The 26,657-nt window shown below is 41.1% G+C and overlaps 1 protein-coding gene across 1 annotated transcript in view; it reads left to right on the top strand.

The window, feature by feature from the left end:
- The window catches only part of Ns1 (Nucleostemin 1), a 28,415-nt gene that overhangs the window by 1,440 nt on the left and 318 nt on the right, over positions 1–26,657 (top strand). Inside the window, exons 6-11 of the mRNA XM_071586385.1 lie at positions 216–524; positions 4,209–4,296; positions 6,341–6,521; positions 11,773–11,915; positions 16,377–16,650; positions 25,893–26,067. Of these exons, the coding sequence (XP_071442486.1) occupies positions 216–524; positions 4,209–4,296; positions 6,341–6,521; positions 11,773–11,915; positions 16,377–16,650; positions 25,893–26,067 (1,170 nt within the window). The remainder of the gene's footprint in view (positions 1–215; positions 525–4,208; positions 4,297–6,340; positions 6,522–11,772; positions 11,916–16,376; positions 16,651–25,892; positions 26,068–26,657) is intronic.

The raw sequence follows: 26,657 nt of genomic DNA, 5'->3' as shown, positions 1-26,657 counted from the left end.
AATAATAATTAGGTGTAGAATGACTACTCCCTCCTAAATTTAAAACTGACTTCAAGCATTTCCATATGGTGGACGTAAAAAGTAAAAAAGTTTGCCCTGTTGTAATGGTGAAAACTCCTTGTATATCGCCATGTAGTAATTTTTCTAAATGTAAAATTTCTCTTTAGATTCATTGTGCTTCTTTCTGCCTTAAATGTGAATGTCATTATTTGCAGACTTGGTGCCACAAGAGAACTTGCTGCAGTGGCTGAAGTATTTGCGGCGTTCATTCCCCGCGGTGGCCTTCAAAGCGAGCACGCAGCAACAGGCCAGCAGGCTGGGTGAGCGCCGCAGCAAGTGCAGCAAGAGGAGAGGGAAGGGAAAGAAGGGCTGGCAGCCGGAGCTCGGTCGTGCGTGGTCAAAGGCTGTCAAAGGCTCGCCATGCCTTGGGGCTGGACCCCTTTTCTCCCTGCTCAGCGGCTATTGCAGTAGTTGTGGCCCACCAGGGTCCACAGTGCGCACATCAATTAGAGTTGGTGTAGTTGGTAGGTACAGTCAAATCTCTCTAGGAGAGAGTGTGGCTAGCATCCCTCCTTTTTTTGGAAAAATAACATAACCAGGTAGTAATTATCTTTTTCATGGGAAATGTTTTATTATTTTTAACTTCGGTGAGTACAGTAAAAACTTCATTATTTCAAACATCAAGGGATGAAAAATTTGGTTTTGAAGTATTCAGGGTCAATTGAACAAGCTTTAAGATGGGGTATTTGGACAGTAAAATCATGATAACATTTTTCTACCAATCAAAATGCGTATCATTTTGACCTTGCATGCTAGTTATTAATGATTTAATGCTACATATAGTAAGGAAATTATTTGAATTACTTTTGATTTGACTACCTTGAATATTTAATCAAGAATTAGTAAAAGTGAATATGAAGAATGGGCATAGTTAAATGGAAGACTTCCAGTCCTCTGACCTAACCCAATGAATCAGCCAACTAAGATTTTTGGAGCAAATGTGGAGTTGAAATATTTATTCAGTTTTTTTTCTTCTGTTGCTCTCTTTTTTGTTGAAGTGGAACAAATGGACCGTTCTGCTTTCAAATGAAGAGAGATATTCCGTCATCTCTCATTCCTTCATTGTGTCAGTAAAGTAATAGTTGAATCTCCTTGTAGTGTTCTCCAAGATAGAACATATACAGTGAAACCTTGTGATATGAGCATAGTCCGTTCCACCTCCTTTCTTGTAAAATGAAACTCATATGGTGAATAATTTTTTTCCATAAAAGTTAAATAACATAATGCATTCCATTCCAAAAAAATAATTTTGTGCTAGGTTTATTCAAAGAAAATGATATAGACATTATTTAGGATCTTGCTTCACATTCACCTTTTCTTCTATTGTGGAATGAAACCATTGGGAATGTGAATTTGATTAGTTGAAAACAAAAAAGATTTGAAATAATTAGTTTATTATTTATGATTCATTTTTACAAGAAACCTTTTGAGAGACATTTGTTTTTGTTGACTCTCCAAATTTGCGAACACCTCATTCTCCCATTGGAATGATTTCACTTCTCCTTTCTACCGTTTATATTTTGTTTTGACTGTCTTCTTGTGGACTTTTCTTTGGGGACATTTTTCAAACTATTCATAAAATATTACGATTTTGTGCACTAAAAGTTGCGAATAAACATCCTTTACCCAAGTTTGGACAAATATGCAATCAATAGCGACACTACAATGCTAGTGGAACTTATACTCCATGCACAAACATGAACAGCTGGGGCAATCATGCCAGGCATTCATTCCCCTCTCCTCGTCACTCGTTAAGTGAAATAGCACTCGACAAGAGAGTTATTCTTGGGCACAATATTTTCAGCTCCTTGTGTGAATGACTCACTATCCGAGGTACTCATCAAGTGAGGTTCCAATGCATCTGAGATTTGTCCAGGTAATATTATTGCTCCTCCCATTCTTAGGTTATAATTTCCTCCACTCGTGGTTTTTTCATGAATTGTATCAGAATAGTGGTGACTTTGTAAAACTACCGGTTTTTCACAAAATAATCATGTAATACACACATATTATTGCCATTTAGAGTAAGCAAAAATCTTCAGTTAACATCAAAATTTCAATGAATAATATGTACATAAGAAGCTAATTTCTCATATTTTTAGTTTCATCATAGTCAATAATTTCGCAAACAGGTTCATGTTTACCCATATTATAGTGCAAATTATTTAGGTGAGATTTCCAGTGGAATGTAGAAGTTCTCATTGTGATATGAGTTGAGCTGAGCCTTGGAGCACATGAGAAACCAATGATTGAATGATATGGGCATTGGGTGTTTAAATTACATGCAGCGCAGTAGATATCTCTTTTGAGTGTTCCTTGGGAGTATGTTTTCCATGTTTGGTGCATCCATTCCGTTCCGGTCCTGGTCCAAACCCAAGAACACTGTTTGCATGTTTTGGTTACATGTTATGATTGCTCTGCGAATGACAAAAAATCAAATTTTTATGTAAATGAGTAGAAATTCTTGAGGCAAATTGTTTTAAACGTATTGCACCCAAGATATTGTCTTGCATAAAATCAAATTAGCATACAAAAATATTTTATTTTGGTAAAGAGTTCGAAAAGACTGTTGTAATTAAGTACCTAATAAGGAATAATCACGATAATGCGAATGTCAAATTTTGCTTTTTATGACGTCCATAGTAATATTCAATGTTGGTAGTTTATATTATTTAACCATTTGGTTAATAAAAAATATATTGGTTAGAAAAAGTTTTTATTAGTGGTTGTAGTTTTCCATAAAGCTACCTCACTTTTCTACATAATCGCCATTCATGTCTTTCTCACTTTTCGAAACAGTTCACCAGCTTCTTTGATCCTTCAGCTTAGCGGTTCGTCACCTGGGAATTGAACCAGTTAACACTGGTGAACCACTCGTCCCTCCTTATCTTCAAACCATTGTTGACCAAGCCACTGCTTAAAGGGCTGGGAAAGAAAATAGTCACTAGGTGCAAGGTAGAGACTGTGGGTGGATGTCCAAAAATGCTCGTCCGTTAAACATTCTTTGTGCTGGGGGGTAAGCATTTCCAGGACCCACCTTGCACCCAGTTTGTGATATCTGAGCTTTTTTCGCAACACTAGTGCAAATAGTGGTGCATCCAACAAGAGGAAATTTATGAGCTAGAGCCAACTAATCATCATTCATCACTCAGATTGCAGTTTTTGGTCCACTCATCGAACGAATTCATTTGTCTGGATGCCCTGGACCTGCTACTCTGCTATTCTCCATGCTCATCGTGCGTGCCATAATTGCGGTCCCGGCACCATTGTCTAACCTTTCCTTCGCTCATTTCTGTAGGTCCATGAAGTAGGCACAACTGCCAATGAATATGGGCAGCTGGTGATCCTTTTACACTCAAGAATCGAATCACAGCTTCGCAACTGGCGGGAGCAAAGATTTTCACAGACACTGTTATATGCATTCACCGAAAGGCAAACAACTATTAAATCAAAACAGTAGCTTTAGGTGGCCTCAGAAACAATGCGTTGATTGTACTGCGTGCGTACAACTTTGTTCTGACCCACCATTATTCAAATATAATGGGAAGAGTCAACCCCAGCCGTACTCTTGAAAGAGTACGGCTGGGGTTGACTCTTCCCATTATATTCATACGGCCGTAGTTACCGTTCGCTTTATACATTATTCAAATACATAAAAATGGCCCTTAATTTTCAAATATGCCTCCCACATTTTATATTTTTATCATGGTGGACTTGTAAGTGATAGGAATATTAGCAAATTGAATGCACTTTAGTCAAATATAGTTAAAGTTAATTTGAGAGAAGATAATGAAGAGAATTTCGCTTAAGTTACGGTATTCTTTCTCCATTATTTTTTTTCTAGTATCAACCAGTGGATGACAAAAAGAGTCAGTTTTTTAAAAGTAGTAATGTAAGGGCATTAACTTGTAAGAATTTCTTTCAGAAAATTTTGACAGTAACTTCTTAAATTTTTAGGATACAAATTCCAATTCCTCTCGAAAACCAATGAACTGGTGCTTTGGAGTGTATTTTTCAAAATTTGAGAAAATTGGTTTGCTAAAAATTTGCAGCAGGTATCACATTTCGTACAATGTAGTAATATGCCACATATTGTTGTAAAATCATTTTGTGCAGTAACTGAAACCTATTTGGCGTTTCCTTTTCAGGTCTGCCAAATGTTGGCAAGAGCAGTGTGATAAATAGCCTGAAAAGAAAGAAGGCATGTCAAGTTGGAGCCACTCCAGGAGTGACCAAGTACGTTCCTTTTCCCCCTGCTGTGGATTATTAGTTCACTATTTGTTCCTTTGGGCATTGTGTTCATTTTGGCCAAACTCCTTATTATGTGAGAGGTTGTTTTTGCACTTAATATTGGAATATGTGGCCACTGACTAACATGTTTAAGTTTGCCAGCGTGAGGTGGCTTGTTGAGGTGTGCTGTTGGACAGGCATGCCTAAGGTTTGATTCTTCCCTTGAGGTTGGATTGGGTTGTGCCATGAAAAGTTTTCCCTCTGGCTGAGCGTAAGGTGCAAAAGACTCAAGCTGCCTGTTATGTAAATGCTACATCTTCATGTGTAACCTGCATCAATTAATGAGCAGTGAGGTGAAGCAAGTATTTGTTTGATTGCTGTTCTGATGTTGTCCACCCCCTATTTCTTCTGTGAAAGATCGCATCATAGCTGGGTCAAAAAGTAAAGACTATGTATTCACCTTCAATGTGACCCATGTGCTACAAATCAGGACTCATTGCCACAATTAAGGGCGACCTCCAAACACAAGGGCCAACTAATGAATATTGGCTCTTAATGCTATGGTTACTGTACCTTGAAAATCATGGTAAATTTATACAGTTGGTGGTGTCATTGGTATGTGTGATTTCAGGATCATGTTGCAATGTAGTACAGAATCTTTAAATATTGGTGCAGCACGTAGGCGGAAGTGTAAACTCCACGAGGCTTAGCAGGGAGAGGGAACAAAAGCAGTGTGTTCAACTCACAAAACCTAGTGTGCCCAAAATGAATGGGGACATTCGGAGATGTCCCCATTAATTCACTTACTACAGTGAATCATGCATCAATAATTGTTAAATTGTCTCAATAGCTAATTTGTATGAATTTAAGGATAGTGTACTCATTCCAGTGGGTGTTTCACTGGATATGTATTCAAGTATTAATTGGGAAACTATTGGCATTGAGTCGTCATACATTTTCATGGCTTTGTCTGATTTTCATAGCATGCGTTGTCTTATTTTAATATTTTTGATTTATCAACCTATTGTTGATTTATGTACTGTGACTGTGCTAAATTAGATGCCAAGAACATAGCTCATAATTGACTACAGGGATTATTCATCATATCCTGAAATGGATTAAGAATGAATTGCGTCAATGCAAAGAAAAAGTTGTGAATGTTTTCTCTGTAAAATAAATCTTTGAAAATGCTGTATATTTTGCCTCATGCTGCCTTTGTCATGTTCACATAGATGGTTGTGGTATTTCCTGGATGGATTTTAAGGCTTAATGGTGTTCATCCAAAGGTGATGTAATGTTTTGATTGTGAGTTTTGACTTAAGGATTATTTTCCAGGTATCTCTAATTTATTTTTCATTTGTAATTCTGTGTTTTTCAAGTTAAAGAGTTAAGTTATAAATACATTTTAGAAGAGGTATTCTAAGCAATCAACCAGTTCAAGGACCTGGTGCCTTCTCAGCAGGTGATGTCAATGAAGTGATCATTGGTTTGTTCTGGATGAGGCGGTCCGTAGCTGACTTCTCAACAAACTATTCATTCCTTGTTCTTAAGACCAATTGAGGGCAATGACTGAGTGGCTTATGCGCATGTTGGCTATGGACACTCTCTCCCTAACTTGAGAAGACTTCATCTAAGGGTGGCCTAAGTGTTTTTCTCAAGTTTAGCAAACATATTTCATCTTCCTAGATGGCACCACATTTATCTGTGGACCACAGCTTTTAATATTTAAGAAGTGAGGATGTATTTCTGGTAATTTTAGGGCTAAGAGGAAATAAATTGAGGTATTGTGTAGTATAATAGAAATACTAAGAAGGTCCCAGCAAAGATGCTGGGACCAACTAATGTTAAAGATGTTGGTCCCTGGACTAGATGATTCACACCATTCCTGGATTTCAATTTCCATATCTGTGTATGGTATTCAATCCATGGCTTTGACAAATGATTTTCACGTACGTAATAAGATCACAGGTCCTTCACAAGCATTCTCTTAAATAGCAAATGTGGATAAAAAATAATAATGCAATCATCTTATCAATATCCTTTCCAATAGGTCTGCTCAGGAAATTCACCTAGATTCCAAGATCCGATTGCTGGACTCCCCAGGGATTGTATTTGCAGCTGGCGACAGAACAGATGAGTCAATTGTTCTTAAAAACGCAACTCGAGTAGATGTTTTGGAGGACCCTGTCACGCCAGCGGCTGCCATCTTGAAAAGAACCAACAAAGAGCAGGTAAGTGCCTATCTCATCCTTAAATTAATTGGAAATTTCTGATTTTTGTGTGTTACCAAATTTGAATTCAGATACCAGTTATTCATTGGTACCAATTGTAGAAGCTCGGGTGCTGCTATACTTGATGCTGATGTATAGGAGTGCATAGTTAGTTGGTGCATATCTAAATATGTAAATAGTCAAGCAATGCAAGAATGGCTCCCTGGTTTGGTGGTGTGTTCAGTCATTCTCTGGGAGCTTGTTGTGGCGGCCAAACTTTGCCGTCAATATCATGTACCGTCGGAAGTTGTCCTTTCACTTGCTAGTGAGATTGCTCTCGGTTGAAGGTCAGGCTGGTTGAGAGTATCAAAACTGGACGGGAAACACCTACAGCTGGGGCATGCATCCCAACTATGCTTGGAAAAATATCCAGGATTAAAGGGCAATGCCAAAAAGAAACGACTTTTAGAGAAATGGTATGACATAATTGTGCAGATTAAGGCCTTTGCCTCAAGACTCGGAAAGTCCACCAGATAGCCTGCCATTGCAGATGGGATGGGTGTGTAGGCGAATGGGGTGTTGGCCTCGTGAAGACGAGGCTGTGTCAGAGACAGCACACAACCCATTGCAGAAGTCGGAGGCAGCTGAACAGAGTCACGCCAATGTGATTAAGACAGGACCACTGCTCTGCTTAAATGGCTGCTGGGATTGTTTAACCTTGGAAGCAACAGAAAACAATTCATATAAATAACAATTGGCTTGACCACCATGTTCGCTCCCCCCACCCCACCCCTCCACCTTACCTCCAGCCTCAATTATTTGCAGCTGGATATATATATATATTGTCTGTTTGGGGGGAGGCAACAGCGGAGCGTGTGTGTGCTCTGGAAACTCTCTTATTTGCAGCATTTTGGCATTACTGGAGGATGCACACTGTGGTGTCAATTCAATTCATGGTACTCATTTGGTGTAAACAAAATCGCTGGAATGTATGGGGTGAATACGAGGGGGGGAACCCAAAAATAACAGGAATGTTGTTATAGATTCTTTATTTCTCAATATATTTACATTAAATTTTGTTAAAGTATTCCCCATTGACCGCAATGCACTTCTCCAAACAATGCTTCCATCGTTGGAAACATTTCTGAAATTCATTTATCGGGATGTCCTTAAAGCCTTCTAGCGATTTTTCTTTTACCTCCGCAGTGTCATAACACTTTCTTTTCGTATCCCTTTTGAGTCTGGAGAACAAAGAGAAGTCACAGGGAGCTAAATCCAGTGAGTAGGGGGGGGGGGGTGGACAATCAATGTCATGCCGTTTTTTTGTCAAAAACGGCATCACGGAGAGGGCGGTATGAGCCGGCGCATTGTCATGATGGAGGAACCAGTCGCCTGTGTGCCAAACATCTGCTCTTATCTTCCGGATACTCTCCCTCAATCTCTTCAAAACCTCCAGGTAAAACTTCTGGTTGACAGTTTGACCCAGGGGAATGAAATCAGAGTGCACCACAATACCTCTGCAATCTAAGAAACAAATGAGCATTGTCTTGATTTTTGATTTCACTTGGTGAGCTGTTTTTGGATGAGGAATCCCAGCTATCTTCCATTGGCTTGATTGCTGCTTCATTTGAGAATTGTATCCATAGCACCACGATTCATCAACAGTAATCACCTTGGAAAAAAATCAGGGTTCTCTTCGAGCTGATTGTGAAGCTCAAAACACATGCCTGAACTCGACGCTCCCTTTGCTCGTTAGTGAGGTGGTGAGGGACAAATTTGGCTGCAACCCTTCTCGTATGCAACCATGAAGATAGAATCGTCTGAATTGAACTCCATGAACCTCCAAGCATCTCACAGAGTTGATCAATGGTTCTGCGACGGTCTTCACGAATGAGGGCATTGATTTTGTCGACATTTTCGTCAGTTCTTGGTGTTGAAGAGCGGCCTGAACGGGGTTGGTCTTCAATTGACATTTCACCATTTTTAAAACGTGTAAACCACTCATAGACTCTGGTTTTGCTTAGGGCAGCTTCCCCATAAACAGTCTTGAGCATTACAATAGTTTCCATGGTCGATTTCCTTACCAGAAAATAAAATTTCACTGCAGTCCGTTGCTCTTGATAATCTGCCATCATGTTTTTTTCCCAAATGAAAAAATTTGTGTCACTGAAACAGCTCTCACGGACGGACCTATCTCACAGCGACAGTGCTGCGCATACTGATGCAGGTGGCGTGAACCTGACACGTATGGCCAGTCAAACAAAAAGAAGGAAAAAATAACTAATGACCACCTCTTCCCTTTCCACTCACCCCTCCTGGACATTCCTATTCTACACCCCAAAAAATCCCCATGGCGCAAACCCACGCTCCCTTCCCAACCTTTCCCCCCCCCCCTCTTACACCTCTCCTTTCCTTAATTACACTCCCCCACCTCCCATCCGCTACCTCTACCCGACCGAGTATATAACGCAGAAAAATGTATATTGTACCACTAGTCCTGATGATGTTAACGAAACTAGTCGACGAATAAAGTTTATTTTGTAGAAAGCAAAGATAATATTATTTTTCCTAAGTTAAAGATGAGTAGCTTATGACGGTGTTACTGTCGGGGTTACTAAGTTTTGGGAGAGCGAGGTGTGGATTTTTCTCACCTCTACAATCCTTAATCATTTCCCAAGCAGTTTTGGACTAATTATTAGAATTAAGTAACTTGTTAGAATTATAAGTTCTTTTTGTGTTAGAAATCGGCTTACAGTAGTACTTTTGAAATTCCTTATAGAGTAACCTTTGTTCATGATTTTTGGAACTCTTACTGTAGGCAGCATGTTTTTTAAGGATAGTTGAGTAGTAATGGATCTCGTCAGTTAGCCATGGCTTACATTTAGTTCTTTAAAATATTTTATGATGTGTTACTGGAAAAAACAATTCAAAATTGTTTGAAAATTGAATAAAAGTAATTAAAACCTTCGTCTACTGACTTAAGGTCATAGACATTGGTCTAGTTTTGGGACTGCAGACGGGCCAGAAAGTGCTGCATGAGTAAGAGACAGACTTTGGCAAGTTTTATCATTTAGGCTCTCCATTGGTTGGTTAATATCAATACTTATTTTCACCATACTATGGTCTAATATACCGAGGTCACTAGCGGTCATTACTACTTTTTCTTGGTAAAGGTTAGTCACAGTGTAATCAATTAGGGTGGCCAATGTGGCAGTGACTCTGGTGGGATTATTGTTAAAAATTTTCCATGCCGTAAGTTTTGAGCAAATTCAATGATTTTGATCCGTGAGGGGAGTCAACTAAGAGGTAACAGTTGAGGTCGCCATTCAACATGAGTATCTGGTTGTTTGCATATTAGGAGCAATTATGAAAACTACCTGTTGTTGAACTATAGATGGTGATGAGCATGAGCAATCCCACTGGAGTTGGATACGCACTGCCCATTCAAAAGTTTTTTCTTCCTTCACAGGCACGTCAATTGAGTTAATAGTACCCTTTATTCTAAAATGCATGGATATGGCCACACCTCCGTTTTTATACGTAGTCCAGCAGAATGAGGACACTAGTGAGTAATTTGAGAGTGAATGCTCAGTAATACTCAAAATGTCTGGTTCACACTCATTTATAGCCACTTCCAGCAGGTTTACTTTGTTCCTGAGGCACTAAATATTAACCGGCGCGATTATTAAAGGCTGCCAAATTTGGACTAACTCTTGGAGGAGGCCAGGCGGGCCTTCAGAAAAAATACCCACTGACACAGACATGTTTCGGCCAAAAGCCGGGACTTTCCACTACTTCTTTTAAGTCTTCTCCAACAGATACACGAAAAGAAGTGTAGGTGCCTCTAGATACCTTCAGCTGCTCTATCTCCCAAGTACTTGCCAGATATTTTGCTTGATGTATACTTTTTAACTGCTTTGATTCTCGCGTCTTCTTGGAATCGCCAATTTGTATGTATGTGGACCATTCTCGGCAGCCCGACTAAATCACTGTCCGAGTTTGACGTCCCCACAATCGGCTTCAGCCGAGTTTCCGCTTATTTGAGACCATGGTGTAGCCCTCATCGTCTTCTTTCCTAATGTTGCATGCAGTGGCATGCGGTTCCACAGGCGGTGGCTGTAAATTTCCTTTGCGAGCAATGGAAGAGTACGGCAGCGTCACCTTAGGAGCACGCTCTTTATTATTACCATTACTATGAGTAGCTACGACTTGAGAATAATTAAAATGTTCCATGTTACTTTTCTTCTCTTTCACAGTTTTTTCGGGAAGTTGCAATCGCTCACTTTCCAATGAGTTGGTGATCGATATTTTGACGTCACCCGGTATTTCCCTCGGTTTCTCGTGCGTTTTCAGTGGACACATTTTTAGAATGGTGATTTCCTTTGACTGGTTATTTATTAAATTTACACAGTCCATTACCTTGACCTGTAGATCTGTCACTATCTATAGGACTTCTTCTTGTGTACACTCGATTTATTTAATTGCATCACATGGACCAAACAAACACTTTTCAAATCAATAGAGTAAGAGTTACACCAACACATCTGTAATGAAAAAATTACTTACAACCAAATCCACATTCCAAATATAGCTGATTTTCAGGAATATTCTTGGAGCAAATATCACAGTATTTCTGGAAGTCACCATCTTCCTACCCACTTGAAAAAATTGTTTTAAATGTGACATTCTGCCATTTCCCCTCTGTCAAGTTCTTCCCACATTGCCGGTAGTTACGACTCCTTAAACAGCGCTACTGCCCATGCTGAATCATAAAGTTCAGTTTATACTGTTGTGAACTTGTTTTGAGTTACAATTTTTATGCATTCGCGGAATGAGTCAAGGACAGGATGTAGTTTTACTTCTGTATAAGAATTCTTTTTGTTATTTCTTCCTCATGCTTAGTCATCATTCAGTACCTTTGGACTCTCAATTCCTGGGTAGGAAATAAGTAACCCTTAAGTAGAGTAAACCTTGCTTTCTGAAATATGATCTACATTCTATAAAAAATTAAATGATATAAATTTGAAAGTGCAAATTTTTTGGTCAATTTTGAGACAATTTTGATCAACAAGTATAAATGAAAGAGGAAATTAATATTTGTATGCAATTTGAATTATAGAAAAGTGTTATTTCCTCCACCTTAAAAGTAGGCAATTAGTTTTTCTCAGTTATGGAAAGAATTGCTAATTTTTATAAAAAAGTGGCAGAAAGCTAAACGAATGATCTGCATGGAATAAAAAACACATTTTGCATTTCATTGGAATGATTCTAGATGATGGAACTTTATAAAATCCCTTCATATTCAACTCCTGAAGAATTCTTGGCTCTGCATGCTGCAAAGATGGGTCGGCTGAAGAAGGGTGGTGTCCCAGATGTGAGGCTGGCTGCTCGGTGCCTGATTGATGACTGGAATCGGTAAGATGTCCAATCATCTCAACTGTGCTTGATGTGGAAAAATGTCAGGTGTTTGAATAAGTGAGAAGTATGAATTTTAGTGGTTTTAGGCAAAAATGTCTCCAATAAATAATAGTAACTTTTGTGGTGGATGCCTCTGTGAATGGGTTTCTCAATAATTCCGTAGAAAATCCAAGAGATGGTGCTCTTGGTGTCAGAAAAGGTTTGCTGCTAGTAAGCCTCAACTCTCACTTGTTTGCTATTGTCAAGTGTCGGCCATATTCATTTCGTGGTTTCATTTTCATGGTTGATTTTAGCTACAAAAATTGTTTATGTAAAAGAAATGGGAAAAATTAGTTTAATGCGACGATTAAAAACTTTGATTTGACCCTTTGGTTTACCACTTTTCTTGCTAGCTACTTCCTCAGAAATACAGTTTATTTTGGGTAAATATTCTATTGATAAATATGCCGTAAATTGTAAATTTTATTGATAAGAAATTATTTATTTGATTGAAAATTGTTATATATCTAGGTCAATATTTTGCCACTTATAATTTGCTGTATAATTTTTTCCCGTGAGCCATTTCTTAATGTTAGGGAATACGAAAAAGTCGCAGGGAGCCAGATCGGGTGAATACGGGGGGTTAGGCAGCAGTTCATGCAGTTTGGTGGCGACAACTCCGGATGAATGTGCTGGTGCGCCATCGTGGTGAAACAGTAATTGTGGCACCCATCGGGCCGACAATTTTTTCATTGCCAACTTATCATGTAAAGTATTAATTGCCATTCCAGTCAACACACCCATGGCCTCTGCTACTTCGTGCACTTCCGTTCGTCGATCAGCGAGAATCATGGCGTGGCATTTTTGAATGATTTCCTTGCTAACCACGTCTGCCAGGCGACAAAAGAAATGGAGTTGCCGCAAGACGTGACTCTTCCCAAGAAACAGAGCAAGGAGAAGCCTGAAAAGAAAAACCAACGACATATGCTACCATTGCGTATGTCGCCGAAACGGCCGAAAAGATGAGTAGGCTACTATGAAAGCATAACATAACAACTAGGTTCTCCACAGGAAGAAAAATCAGCGGCACAATACCGAAGCCAAGGGACCGCATCCCCAACCTCATGCACGAAGGTGTATACGAGATAAAGTGCACGTGTGGGAAGTCCTATATCGGCCAGACAGGACGGTCCATCAGATGCAGGACCAAAGAACACCCAAGGGCCACAGAAAGAGTTCTGACTCTCTGCAATTGCCGAACATGCATGGTCGGAACCCGGACACATGATCAAGTTCGATCAAGCAAGAGTGCTGGCCAAGGAAGGGTATTATTTCCGGAGACTGATAAGAGAAGCAGTTGAAATAATGAAGAATCCAAACAACTTCAACCATGAGGACGGCTACACCCTGGCTCCCACATGGAAAAGGTTGATTCCCATTGGCCGCCAATCAGAGACCTCCCAGCCAGCCAGCGTCTCCTAGATATAGCGGCCAAATAGCAACGCAAATCGCCATCACTTTGACTTGAAGACGCCTCCAGGACTGGGGGCGAAACAATTGTCCATCAACTCACCTACGCAATGGAAATTCCCGAAAGAAGAATGAATTCATCAAATAGACATCGCAGAAGCCTTAGGATTAATTTCAGTATTATTAATAATGATTTTTTTATGCAAAATTATAAACAATTTTTGTGTGTGCATATTTTATAAAGTTATTTAATATTTTTATTGTATTCTAATTGATAAATATATCTTCTTACATTCTTGAAAGTTGCATTGAAGTGCACTGAAGGGTTTATGGGATACTTAATCACTTATGTAGTCAATTTCTGGGAAAAAAATTTGACTAATTGGCATTTTATCCCAAACGCCATCCTGTTGCACTGCTCGGTCATCACTTTACTCCGACCTGCTGAATTAAAGCCATTGGGAGAAGAAACATATTTATAGTAGAACTTGCCCCTCTTGCTGAAATATTGAAGGCTGTTACAGCTGATGATTTTCTATGTGACGACTTGATGTGGTTAATGGCAGTTGAATTTTGCTAGATTATCTTGGAAATAGCAGGACTCCATGTACCAAATGAAGTTGGCCAAAGTAATTGCTATTGACCAATGAATAACAATGTGAAAGCATTTGTTTTCATTCTGGTTATCATTACGGTAGGAATTAATTGTTAACAATTTCATGCTCTAATGACTTTAATTAGTGCATATTGTAGTTTTATGCCTATTAAATAAATGAAACTGGGATACAGCACTGCATTTTAGGATGTCCTTCCCAAGAGTGATGCTGTTATTCCTTCATAGAGAAGGCAGGAGAGGCTCTCTCTCCTTGATGTTGGAGTCTTTGTGGCATAGGCTGACGAAGAAAGTATTGCCCTTGCATTTTGCCCTGTGGTTTGCATTGCCTTTTCATAATATTTCTCAACATGGGCCCAGAAAGACCAGATGTGTTTGGGATACCATGTTCAACTTTGCTCACTTTTGTCTAAACCATTTAATTTTACATATGCATTTTATTACACAGAGTGAACAGAAGTCTTTATCCAAATTAATTATAATTAAACCAAAATAATTGCATCAGGAGTACACCATTTTAATATAATTAAAATAAATAATCAAAAACAATATCAAGATTGGAAAAGGAAATGAATAAGAAATGTACCTGTATTTTATCATATTTCAAATGTTTGTGTGGTGTTCTTGAAAACATGGCCTGAGTTGGAGGCCTAGCTGACCTTCGATGGCAGCAGATATGTATCCGATGTCCTCCTTGTCAAAGTCTTTGGCACTTCCCATGTTGCCGCACTCAGTGATTCCAGGAAAATTTTCAAAATAGATTGCAATCAATTACAAATAAGTGGCTTTTTTAGTCGAAAATCATAGATTCTTTTTTCTCTCTGTAATTGTTTTTCCAAAGGTAACTATTTACAAGACTTTTTGGAAAAAATGGGTATTCAATATTTTAAACCATTTCAGTGACCTTCTCTCACAAGGATGATTGGAATGATTGATTCCCCCATGAATTTATCATAGTGAGAAATGGACCCATGGCCCTGGCCTCATTTGCCCTGGACCTCCTTCAGTTTACTTCCAAGTTCAAGGGATCACATGAGGATATCTCTTTCGTCTTTCCATTTTAGGACACAGGAGCCATCGTCTACCCATGTTTCAATTTTTTCCCTCTTTTTTAAATTAGGTAACTGACCTTCAGATATTGTCCCATCTGTTTGCATACAAGGTACCGGTTTTGTTTGTGTATTCCAAGACATAAGGTCATGTGTCTCCTGCACATTTTTGAACATGAGCTGGCAGCATGACCAACATTTTTCAGTCCTGTCAATAGTTATTGCACTACTCTCTCTCTGAATGCCTTTTTCCTCATTTCTGTATCCCCTGACCCTGTGTACCCTAAAATTTTTAAAACCAGGGTCTGGAAATGGTAATGGGTGTGCAAACTTAAATTTCAAAAAATTGATAATTTAAAAAAAATGCTTGTGGCATTTCCTAATGATGTGTTGCCTAAATAGCAGTCTAGTGCCATAAGTGCTGTGCAAACCCAGGAAATTCAATGTCCATCATTGTATTTTGAATTAATTCATGGAGAGGTGTAATGTTATAATCCATCTTCTGGAATGGGATCCTCAGGATTTTCTGTAAATCGCAGGGCCTGCAGGATCCCAGAAACTGATCACAGCTAATCGTTTTGTGAATAACCTTCTAAATTAAATAATTTATTAGCCCTTCAGTCAGCAGAAGTTGTCATGTGGATCGCATGCATTTGAGAAAAAGCCCTAATGGCCTTGATAATTCCGAGATGGACAATGCCATCCAAGATATTCTGAGAGCTCATGGAGATGGGCAACTTAAAAGTGCTCCAACAGCATATTCTCAGTTTATTTCAATGTCAAATTGTCTAGTGCAGATTTTGTGAGAAGGTTGAGAGAAACCCTAGGCATTAGCTCAGAGGGAATTGTTTCAAATCCAAGTTCTCTGAAATGGAAATTTTGGGATTACAAATGGTGGCTCTGTATGCCAGGAAATATGGGGATGCAAAATGAGGGGGCAGATGTATGCTGGTTGACACAGCTGAAAAAACTATTTCTTTGTCGTCTTCAAGCTAGTCAATTTGTCAACCTACAATACAAGAAACCCTTCATTTCCACATGCATTCCTCCTCGGCATACCCACCTTCATTGTATCTAACGTGCCTATCCTATTCCTCTCCCTTTCTCACTTGCCTAACATTCTCCCAACTGTTTTCAGCACCCTGTTGCCAATCGAAATACCCTGCGCCCACCATGGAATCAGTTTCAAGTTCTTAGTGTTGGTTTTATCTGATAAAAATTGATGATATGCCTTGCTTAATAATAAATTTTTTGTGAAAGTTTTTCTCTGAAATTTATATTTATGCAAAGTTGTGTGAAGTTAATCCTTTTGAAGTATGTGCTAATGTTGTCCTCTTTCCATTGCAGGGGCCACATAAAATATTACACTTTGCCTCCAGAGATAGATGAAAGCAGCAGTCATGTCAGTGCTGCAATTGTAGATTCCTTGGGTGCTGAATTTGACCCAGCCAAGTTTGAGGCAATGGAAATGGATATGTTGAATAACTTGAGTAAGGATCGGAAGAATGACAAAGCCATGCTGCTTCCATCGGGGGCGATGGTAGAGGTGGCTGTGGTTGAAGATGAGGAGATGAATGTTGATGGAAATGAAAGAGCAGCCTCTGGAGTGGGAGCAGATTTGGTGAGTCCCATGATGGGCAGAGGATGATGGTGGAGAGTTGATGATGTAGGACTCTAGTGCTCTTTGTACTCCCGTGCAGCATTATGTGCAGTAGAATTTCAATTATACTTGTTTAGGGAAAGACAATGGCAAATAATTACATTATTGAAAATTTTGGGCAATCTGGATAAATATAATTCAGTTTCATGTTACCTAATTTTCAGTGAAAGATATATTATATAGAAGTCTTTCTTATAGAAGTATTTCTGGAAGTCTTGCTTTTTTTCTTCATTTTGTTGATGTAATTGTCGCAAGGGGCGTTCCTTATAGTGCGACACAAAGGGTATCGGGGAAAGTCAGAATAACTACACCGAGTCTTACCCAAACAATCGTTTATTATACAACATACAGTTATAATGCACCAATCACAAAGGTATACGCAACTTATGGATGGCTAGACCCTCAGTAAACCAATGCGCGTCCGTCGGGAAGGAAGGGAGTATGGCAGGGCGGACGCGGTCACGACACGCATAACCTAGGCAGAGCCCTCGTCCGTCGGGAAGGAAGGGTGTATGGCAGGGTGGACGCGGTCACGACACGCATAACCTAGGCAGAGCCCTCGTCCGTCGGGAAGGAAGGGTGTATGGCAGGGCGGTCGCGGTCACGACACGCATAACCTAGGCAGAGCCCTCGTCCGTCGGGAAGGAAGGGTGTATGGCAGGGCGGTCGCGGTCACGACACGCATAACCTAGGCAGAGCCCTCGTCCGTCGGGAAGGAAGGGTGTATGGCAGGGCGGTCGCGGTCACGACACGCATAATCTAGGCAGAGCCCTCGTCCGACGGGAAGGAAGGGAGTATGGCAGGGCGGACGCGGTCACGACACGCATAACCTAGGCAGAGCCCTCGTCCGACGGGAAGGAAGGGAGTATGGCAGGGCGGACGCGGTCACGACACGCATAACCTAGGCAGAGCCCTCGTCCGACGGGAAGGAAGGGAGTGTGGCAGGGCGGACGCGGTCACGACAAGCATAATCTAGGCAGAGCCCTCGTCCGTCATTGAGTCAGAAATAGGGCACGCTGTCGTGACAAGCGTAACATAGCCGAAGCATCGTGCTCTACCGGTCACCGCCAGATAACCAACGGACTGCTTTTCGCCCCGCGATCAGGGCTTTTATACCCAATTTAGGAGCCGGGGGAGGAATGCTCTTGAAACATTGTCGTCGGTCACGTGGGAGTTTCGGGGAAAACTAGGGAAGGAATACCATGCTGCACACCTGCAACACTGCGTCGTTGATTGCTTGGGGTGGGTATTCGGAGGAGCCAGGAAGGGAGAACCATGTCGCATACTTGCGACATTACCCCGGCAGCAAATAAAATCAAGGGTCTAACCATTCCAGGAAAACAACATACACAAATTAAAAATACAAAATACAAAACTTATTATAGAGCACTTGAACATAACCCAAAAATTTTCAACAGCAAGGGAAGCAGGAAAAGTTTTTCACAATCAGTTTTTCCCTTGAAAACAACAATTGTTTACGACACAATACAAATTTGAGAACAGTGGAGCATTGGACACATTCACCATGTTAAGAATATTATCTTTCCGGTTTCGGCTGACTATTCCTGGCAGGTATTGGAAGCCATCACCAGCTGAGCATCCGGGAGGTAAAGTATGACCATTCATTCTCAAAACCTGCTGTCATACCAACGTCCAAGCTTCTCACTCTAACTGTGAATTGTATAGGGGGCCTTAATTATGTGCACACCACAGCTCTGAGCAATTTTTACAAATTGCATTTTGAAATCACTCACCGCCAGGTAAAGTGAATCTGTGGTCAATTAAATATTTTGATCACCATCTACTGATGGGGCCGGAAAGGGGTGAGCCTTAAAAATCGTATTTTTCTGACTCCTGTGTTGCATGAGTAAAATGACTAGCAGGGCAATCCTTCCAGAGTGCCGCGCTATTTTAACGTGAGCCACCTTGTAAAGGGGTAAAACATCACTTCCTCAGACGCCCGTAAAGACCAAGCCTGGTGTATTCATTCCCTCCGCTCCCTGGGTTGCCTGTTTTAGGAGACCGGGAGCAGGGATAGAAGGTGTTAACACCCCATACTCGGCTAGCATCACCATAGTACTGAGTCATCTGGCTTCATGGGATAGCTGGGAAGAATGCCGGGAGAGAGGGACAAAACTAATTTGTTACAGAGTGAGAAGTTCTTCGGTTTGTAGTACAGCAGTGACCAATCCTTATCACCGGCCAATTGAGCAATCTTCTTTAAGATATATTTGACTCGCGCATCTTGTACCTGCCAGAAAATGCAACCCCAATCTTCTGTTTATACGGATGTATTTGCCTAAGGAACTTAAAATATTCACCGTTTACTTAAAATTAACACAGAAAATCCACATTTTATAATCACGTTCTTTGGAATCCCAGAGTTTTTCTTTCCGAGTCCAAAATTGTTCGTATTAACAATCAACCATTGGTCCAATGCTGGTTTAAGGGCAAACATAGCAAGATCACTAATGAATCACTTTTTGGTACACTTAACACAGGGTACACTTAATAATCTTAGACATAGAAACACTTAAACCTAATGCACAAGCACTTAATAATCTTAAACATAGAAACGCTTAAACCTAATGCGCAAACACTTAATAATCTTAAACATAGAAACACTTAAACCTAATGCACCAACACGAACTTATTTCGCGTAAGCAAATTTTCATAAAGCACTTATTTCGGCGTGAGGGCTTGGAAAGCTTGCACTCTTAGAGCCCGGCCACGTTGAAATAAAAATCGTCTGGCCTTGTTATGTCTTTTCCGTCCTTTAGGGCCAACCTTAGCCTCTACAAGCGTAGAGGGGAGTCTACACTGTAGGGGAGCACAATGAGGAGACTCTGGGGAACTAAACGGGTTCTCAATGGAGTTCGGTCTGCATCCCTTTGAGGAGAGTCCATGCGAGGTGGATGCCCAGGATTCCTCAAATTCCCGCATGGTTGCATCCCACCAGCAACGGAACCGGCGCTCTTCGTACTGGTTCACCAATCCCACAACCTCTGGCTGGTTGAGATGTCCTGCGGGGGCGAGAGATGGCCTTTCCTCCGGGGGTCCTCCTCCGGGGGAAAGCCACCAATCTTCCAATGGATCGTCCCGGTCCTCCTCACCAGACTCTCGGGTGTTGCCATGCAAACTCTCCACTCATGAGGCTCCATCGCCTCGGACGGAACTTCACTAACATTGACTCGCGACAAGTCTTTTCATCGCGGAAGGGTCTGGCCAGAAGTTTTCGTCCTCAGCGTCTACCCAGTTACTGAGGGGTGCCTGAACTTCCTCCCGGAATGGCACTACCTCGACTACATAGCCCTTTTTTAAATTTTGCTTGCTGCTACGAATGTTACAAAGTAATATTGGGACGGTGCCTTCAGGTGACACCGAAGCAATACTCGGCAGAATAAATAAATCTCTCTCGCTTTCAACGACTCGCACCTCTTCGCCTTCAGCCATCTGACTCTTTACCTTCGACAACACAACGGATAACGACGGCACTCTAATAGATTCCTCTAATATAATTTTGCTCGATCGGCCAATCCCATTACTAGTGCCGGTCTGAATTTCGCGAACTTTGCCATCGCACAAGGGGGCAACCAAATTATCCTCTGTTACTGGCGGAAAAACACAATCATCACCCGACTCCTTTATCCCAACCCGGGAGCCGGTGGAAACCTCAAAGACATCGCCAATAACTTCGTCCCTAGCGGTGCAGCCTGATTGCGACGCGGGTGGCACCCTCTCCATGACTCTTTCGGCCTTCGCCACCTCTGCTAATTTCTCTGAATCCTTATTTAGAGATCCGTTATCCTTATTCCCATCGTCCTTCGCTGTCGATTCCTCCATCGTTACTTGAAAACAACTTCCCTCCATACTATTATTTATTCGCGGGTTACATTTCATTATCTCTGCCGGAAGAGCACTTTGGTTTTTAGTGTCGCTTATCGTTTTTTCCTCAAGGAATGCTAAATCATACATGGCCATTTGCGAATCATTGCCATTAATTATACTAGAAATGAAAGAATCAAACGCCTTGACCTCTTCCAAAACTCCAATTTCATGGGCACCTCTGGGCTCGTTTATCTATGATGTTACGGTATTAGATTTTAGGTCTGTCTCGTGTCCCTCACCCATTCTTATTTTCCGTTTATTGAACGATATACTTTTCCCGTAACGAACCATAAAATCAAGGCCTAGAAGACAGTCATAGCTCATTTCCCCCAAATCCACTACTAAGACGTCATGGGGATATAATTTATCTTCGATCAAAAATGGCACGCAACTCTGTCCAATGATTGGTAAGGGATGACCTGACGAGCTTCGCACTCGAGAATTGTAATCAGAAATCTTTAATTAGCCAAACGGAAATTTTTTATTGTTAATGATGGTAACGGCTGCTCCCGTGTCCACTAGAAAATTGTAATCTTTCCCTAAAATTTTGACTATTATTGTCCATCCCGCTTCTGGAGTGACCGCTAGAATTAAATCTGTCCCGACCTCCCGGTCGGGAGATCGGCGTTTCCCGCCACGAAGGGATTTTCGCGCCTCGGGCAGCGTTTGGGAAGATGGCCAGTCTTTTGACAGATGCCGCATATCACGAGCGGGCAATCTGTAGAGAAATGATTTTCATTACCACAATTAAAACACAAGATGGCCTCGTTCCCCTCTCACTCTGTCTACACGCTCGAGAAATGTGACCGGTTTTACCGCAGCGAAAGCAAACGCATGCGCCGTGATTATCCTTTGGTGCCCCTCCTTGCACCGGGGGAACCGATCTTACTTGGGAACCCCTCCCGACAGCCTGTGCTGCGTTAATTTGTTCCCCAGGAAACTGCCAATCTGCAACATTTGGCGGATTCGTAAGCATCCCTGACCAAGGCGTTATATTTGGAGACGGCGGCCACCTATGGGGCGATTGACACAACCACGCATGAGACTGTTGTGGTGAATTTACTTCTCTATTGACGGCGTAATTTCTGACACTAGCTTCTTCAACGCTTGCGAACCCTTCTGCCTCAATCAAGTTCGTTGGATTACGCACCAACACAAACTTGCCAATCTCTTCCCTCAGCCCAATTAAAAATTGTGCGAGAAGTCTACCTTCAATCATTTTCTTCGCTGTTTCTGAGTCAATCTCGCCCCATGACTCGCGTAGCCTACGGGCGACATTGCGCAATCTGGTTGAAAATTCTGCGACGCTCTCCAGCGGTTTTTGTACGCAAGTATTAAATATTTTTTTCTAACATGATTGGAGAGGCCTTTAGGGAAAATCTCCTTTTGAGATTAATGGAAAAGTCCGCGTATGAACCTAATATGTGATGATTTGCAGAGACAAAATCCGCGGCGGTTCCTCCAAGCCGAAGTTGAGCGACTCCTAAGGTCTGTGCTTCAGTCCAACCACTAAGATGACTTACAATACGAACGCTTTCCAAAAATTTGTCAACCCCAATCTCATCTTCCCCGCTAAACGTTGGAATTAAATGAAACTGGCTGCCAATAGCGGCGGTTTGCGCAGCTTCTCCGCAACCATTTTGGGGGCTCGCGCTACTTCCCGGCTGTTCTAGCACATTAACCGAAGGTGTGAAGTCGAGTGCACTGCCGAATTTTAATCCATTTCCGGTTTCTTGATTATCGAAAAAAGGGTTATAGTAACCAAGTCTATGAGGGTTAAGGCCATCCATCGCGTAATTCAACCCAATGCTAATTACATTAAAATTAGACGGTGCTTAATAAATTTATTTTTTCATACTCCGAGTTTATCCGAGACCCATGGTGGGCGCTGGTTGGGCTAATTTTCCGATTTAAAAAGGTACACGGACACATGATAATCTATGAGAACTATCGCATTCACTGAATAAATCACTAGTCCAACCGTGCCACCCCACACCTGACACCAATATGTCGCAAGGGGCATTCCTATGGTGCGACACAAAGGGTATCGGGGAAAGTCAGAATAACTACACCGAGTCTTACCCAAACAATCGTTTATTATACAACATACAGTTATAATGCACCAATCACAAAGGTATACGCAACTTATGGATGGCTAGACCCTCAGTAAACCAACGCGCGTCCGTCGGGAAGGAAGGGAGTATGGCAGGGCGGACGCGGTCACGACACGCATAACCTAGGCAGAGCCGTCGTCCGTCGGGAAGGAAGGGTGTATGGCAGGGCGGATGCGGTCACGACACGCATAACCTAGGCAGAGCCCTCGTCCGACGGGAAGGAAGGGAGTGTGGCAGGGCGGACGCGGTCACGACAAGCATAATCTAGGCAGAGCCCTCGTCCGTCATTGAGTCAGAAATAGGGCACGCTGTCGCGACAAGCGCAACATAGCCGAAGCATCGTGCTCTACCGGTCACCGCCAGATAACCAACTGACCTCTTTTCGCCCCGCGATCAGGGCTTTTATACCCAATTTAGGAGCCGGGGGAGGAATGCTCTTGAAACATTGTCGTTGGTCACGTGGGAGTTTCGGGGAAAACTAGGGAAGGAATACCATGCTGCATACTTGCAACATTGTTGTTGATCACTTGGGGCATTCGGTGGAAATTTGAAACATTGTCGTTGGTCACGTGGGAGTTTCAGGGAAAACCAGGGAAGGAATACCATGCTGCACACCTGCAACACTGCGTCGTTGATTGCTTGGGGCATTCGGTGGAGCCAGGAAAGGGATATTTTGTTACATACTTGCAACATTGTCTTTGATCGCTTGGGGTGGGTATTCGGAGGAGCCAGGAAGGGAGAACCATGTCGCATACTTGCGACATAATCATTCATTCTATGCTCCTTCCTGAAAAGGTCCACTATGTCAAAGTTATTTTTAGTTAATAACTTTATCCCTCAATGTAGTCCGCAGAATTTTTCTCAAAATACTGGTGAGAGAAGTAAGGGAAGGGGGGCTATATCCTTGCTGGAATGATTACATATCATTAATATAAATACCAGTTACAGGTAACATTTAATGTTCTCACTTGATTTCAATGTCCTGCAGTTCATTTCTTGGCACCAATGTGTTAATAATTGTATCATTTTTCTTTACTCTGCTGGACTAATCCCCTGTATACAATGCAGAAGTGTGAAATGTTTTGCTTTAAGAGCTGAATGAGAAAGCAGAATTATTTTTATTTCATTTGGTGATAATTTTTTGTCATTACCATGCTAACATTTGAACAATATCTTACAAATAAGGAAAATTCTCAATATTCATTTGATTCACAGTGTTTCATACAAGTATCTGCCCGGTATCAGCAATAATGTGTAGTTATTGAAGCCATTTAAAGTTTCAAGATATTTTCATTCCGTGATATATTTTCCTGTGGAAAATCATTCAATCAAATGAAAAAATATCATTATTCATGTTCACGAATGTGTACATTATTATTATTGTAACAACAGTATACAAAAGGGTGGTTTAGTTGCCAAACAGTTACAAGGGGAGACTTTGAAAGCAAATCATTAGATTTTAGTTATTATCCTATGGTGGTGCTATTTCAGTGAGGCATGGTGATATTAGGCAGTTGTATATTTTGTAATTCAACTCCCTAGCAAGCTTGAAATATTGAACCTGAGTAATTTTGCCTCTTTATGTTGTGAGGCATAATGAAGCTAATCAGTGGTTGGCAGAATTTGCTGTGACTATGGTATTATTTATGTAGCCTCAGTCCAAAAACAGCACTTTTTGGCCCTTTACATCGGAGAATTTAGGGTGATACCAATGGACACGATTACGAACACCCAAGCCCTATGAAAAGAGACGTTTCAGGCATGATATGGTGGAATATCATGATTAATTAAAAATAGCCAATTTTTAATTAACCCAGGCCCTAGGTGAAGAAAAACCCACCCAGGCAGGAATCAAACCCATGACCCTTGGATTGTCAGACGAGGATGTTGCTCCGGGGCCAGCCATTTATTATATTTCTAGAGGTAATTCCATCAGTGCTCACAAATGGTATTGGAAAAAATCCTGGGAACCCTCTTTGGTCTCCTCAGTCTATCCTCTAAATGGGGAAAAAGAACTATGAATGCCAAAAATACACATATTAAACAGGGCTAATACCAAAAGTAATAGACATATGCCATAGTGTAGGAATTATGGCAGCATCTGCATTAGCAGGAGAGCACTTTGCAGGGTAATTTAGGTCAGGGCTCACCCTTATGAGACTTGAGGAATATAGTGTATTTCCAAAAATGAAAGAAAATGGTTAAAATGCCATCAGGGATGTAAAGGGAGATGAGATATCCATTTGATAGTCATTAGAGAAGGATGATGTCTCAAAGAGCACTTATCTGGTATTGTTGAAAAGTTCAAAGTAGAATTCATTATAAAATGTTCAACAAAGGTTGGTGAATGTGTTTACCCATGCATTGAAAGGTAGATATTTCAGCAAAGCATGTATATAACAAAAAATGACTGCATTTGAAGAAGAAGAAAGTGCTTTTCCGTCAGCGCAGTGAACCTGCTCGCACTTGAGCGGTCGCCATGGCTAAATTTTATGCATTGCTCTTCAAATTGGTTGACCACTCACCGTATTCTCCAGATCTGGCCCATAGCAACCTTTTCCTGTTTTCTAACCTTGAATTTCTGCTTGAAGAACAGATATTTACATTGGATGAGGAGGTTATCGCATGCATAAATGCCCAAATTGTGGAGAAAGACATCAACTACTATTTGAAGGGTCAAAAAAAGCTAGGTTATTGCTGGAAAAAGTGTCATGTGAATTATGTTTTGCCTAGTAATAGTTTATTCATGATTTAAAATTTGTAAGTGGAGTATTGATGAATTATAGAGATATTGTGATTATTTTCAACTGAATACGTGGGAAAACCTAAGCAAAATGTATATTTTGGTAAAGTTCTAAAGGGCTCTCTCTTACAGTCACTAAATTAGCTAGTCACACACGTAGATGGACTGCCACTGACCAGATTAGCCAGGTCCAGTTAAGTAAGTGTTTGCTGTAATATTTTGTAAGTATGGCAATGCTTGCTACAAAAATCTTTCTATGATATAAAATTGTAAAATAAATTGAGTTCCCTGATTGATATCCTTATAACTACCACAAAACATCCACTGTATGCTTTTCCAAATTCTGGTGTTTGTAATTGTCACCTTCAGTTAAAGAGAGCACTTTATTCAGTAAGTTATTTTATTAGAACTGTAAAATGTAATTGATGATGAATTGCTTGGTTGTTGATGAGTTACAGATTGGGGAAAAGGTGGCAGTGGAAGTGGTAGGCCGGAAGGGGAAGAATGGGCAGGTAAATCCAAAAAGTAAGAAGAAGGCTGTGGACCCTCTCATGTCGCTCGAAGGCAACCTCAAGCTAAACAAGTTGACCAAGTTGCAATTCAAAAAGTTGAAGAAAGCAAAGGCAAGGAATGGTACGTATAACTAGTCCCATCTCATTTCCTTTAAGCCATATCCTAAACAACATTCCCCTCGGTGTGACCCTCCGTTGAAGTCTGCCCTCACCAGCTCGTAACATTTTCTCCCTCCTTTCCACTCTCCCACTCATCTATTTGCCTAGTTTATTCAGCTGGCAAAAAGATAGCGGCAATTGACTTCAGGAATGTAGCTGTGGAAAACAGTTTACACAGTTTATCTTGATGGGAGTTAATCATGTGGCAGTGGACGGTTGCTTTGATGCTAATCGACTGGTTGGGAAACTATTGGCTGTCAGCTGTGAGAACCTTAAGGATTGTTCCAGGGGGCATTGTGGTTTGAGGAATTTGGAGTGAAACTCGGGGAGGGGAGGCAATGGACAAATTCCTGTTGTGTTGTTTTCTTTGTTGGCCTATTCTGAAAGTTTATAAAGAAGTAATCTCACATGTGAAATAGCTAATGTGGTATCGTGAATCCCATTTGCTGTCATATTAAAGATTGAGTTGAACTCCTGTTGTCAAAAGTTATGTGAAGATAATTTCAAGGTGTTATGGCACCGCTGCCGGTGTTGCCGTTCTCGTAGTAATGG

The sequence above is a fragment of the Hetaerina americana genome, unplaced genomic scaffold, assembly GCF_022747635.1.
Source record: "Hetaerina americana unplaced genomic scaffold, ioHetAmer1.1.p SCAF_22, whole genome shotgun sequence".
NCBI classification, from domain to species: domain Eukaryota; kingdom Metazoa; phylum Arthropoda; class Insecta; order Odonata; family Calopterygidae; genus Hetaerina; species Hetaerina americana.
This window is presented reverse-complemented; position numbering and strand designations above follow the sequence as displayed.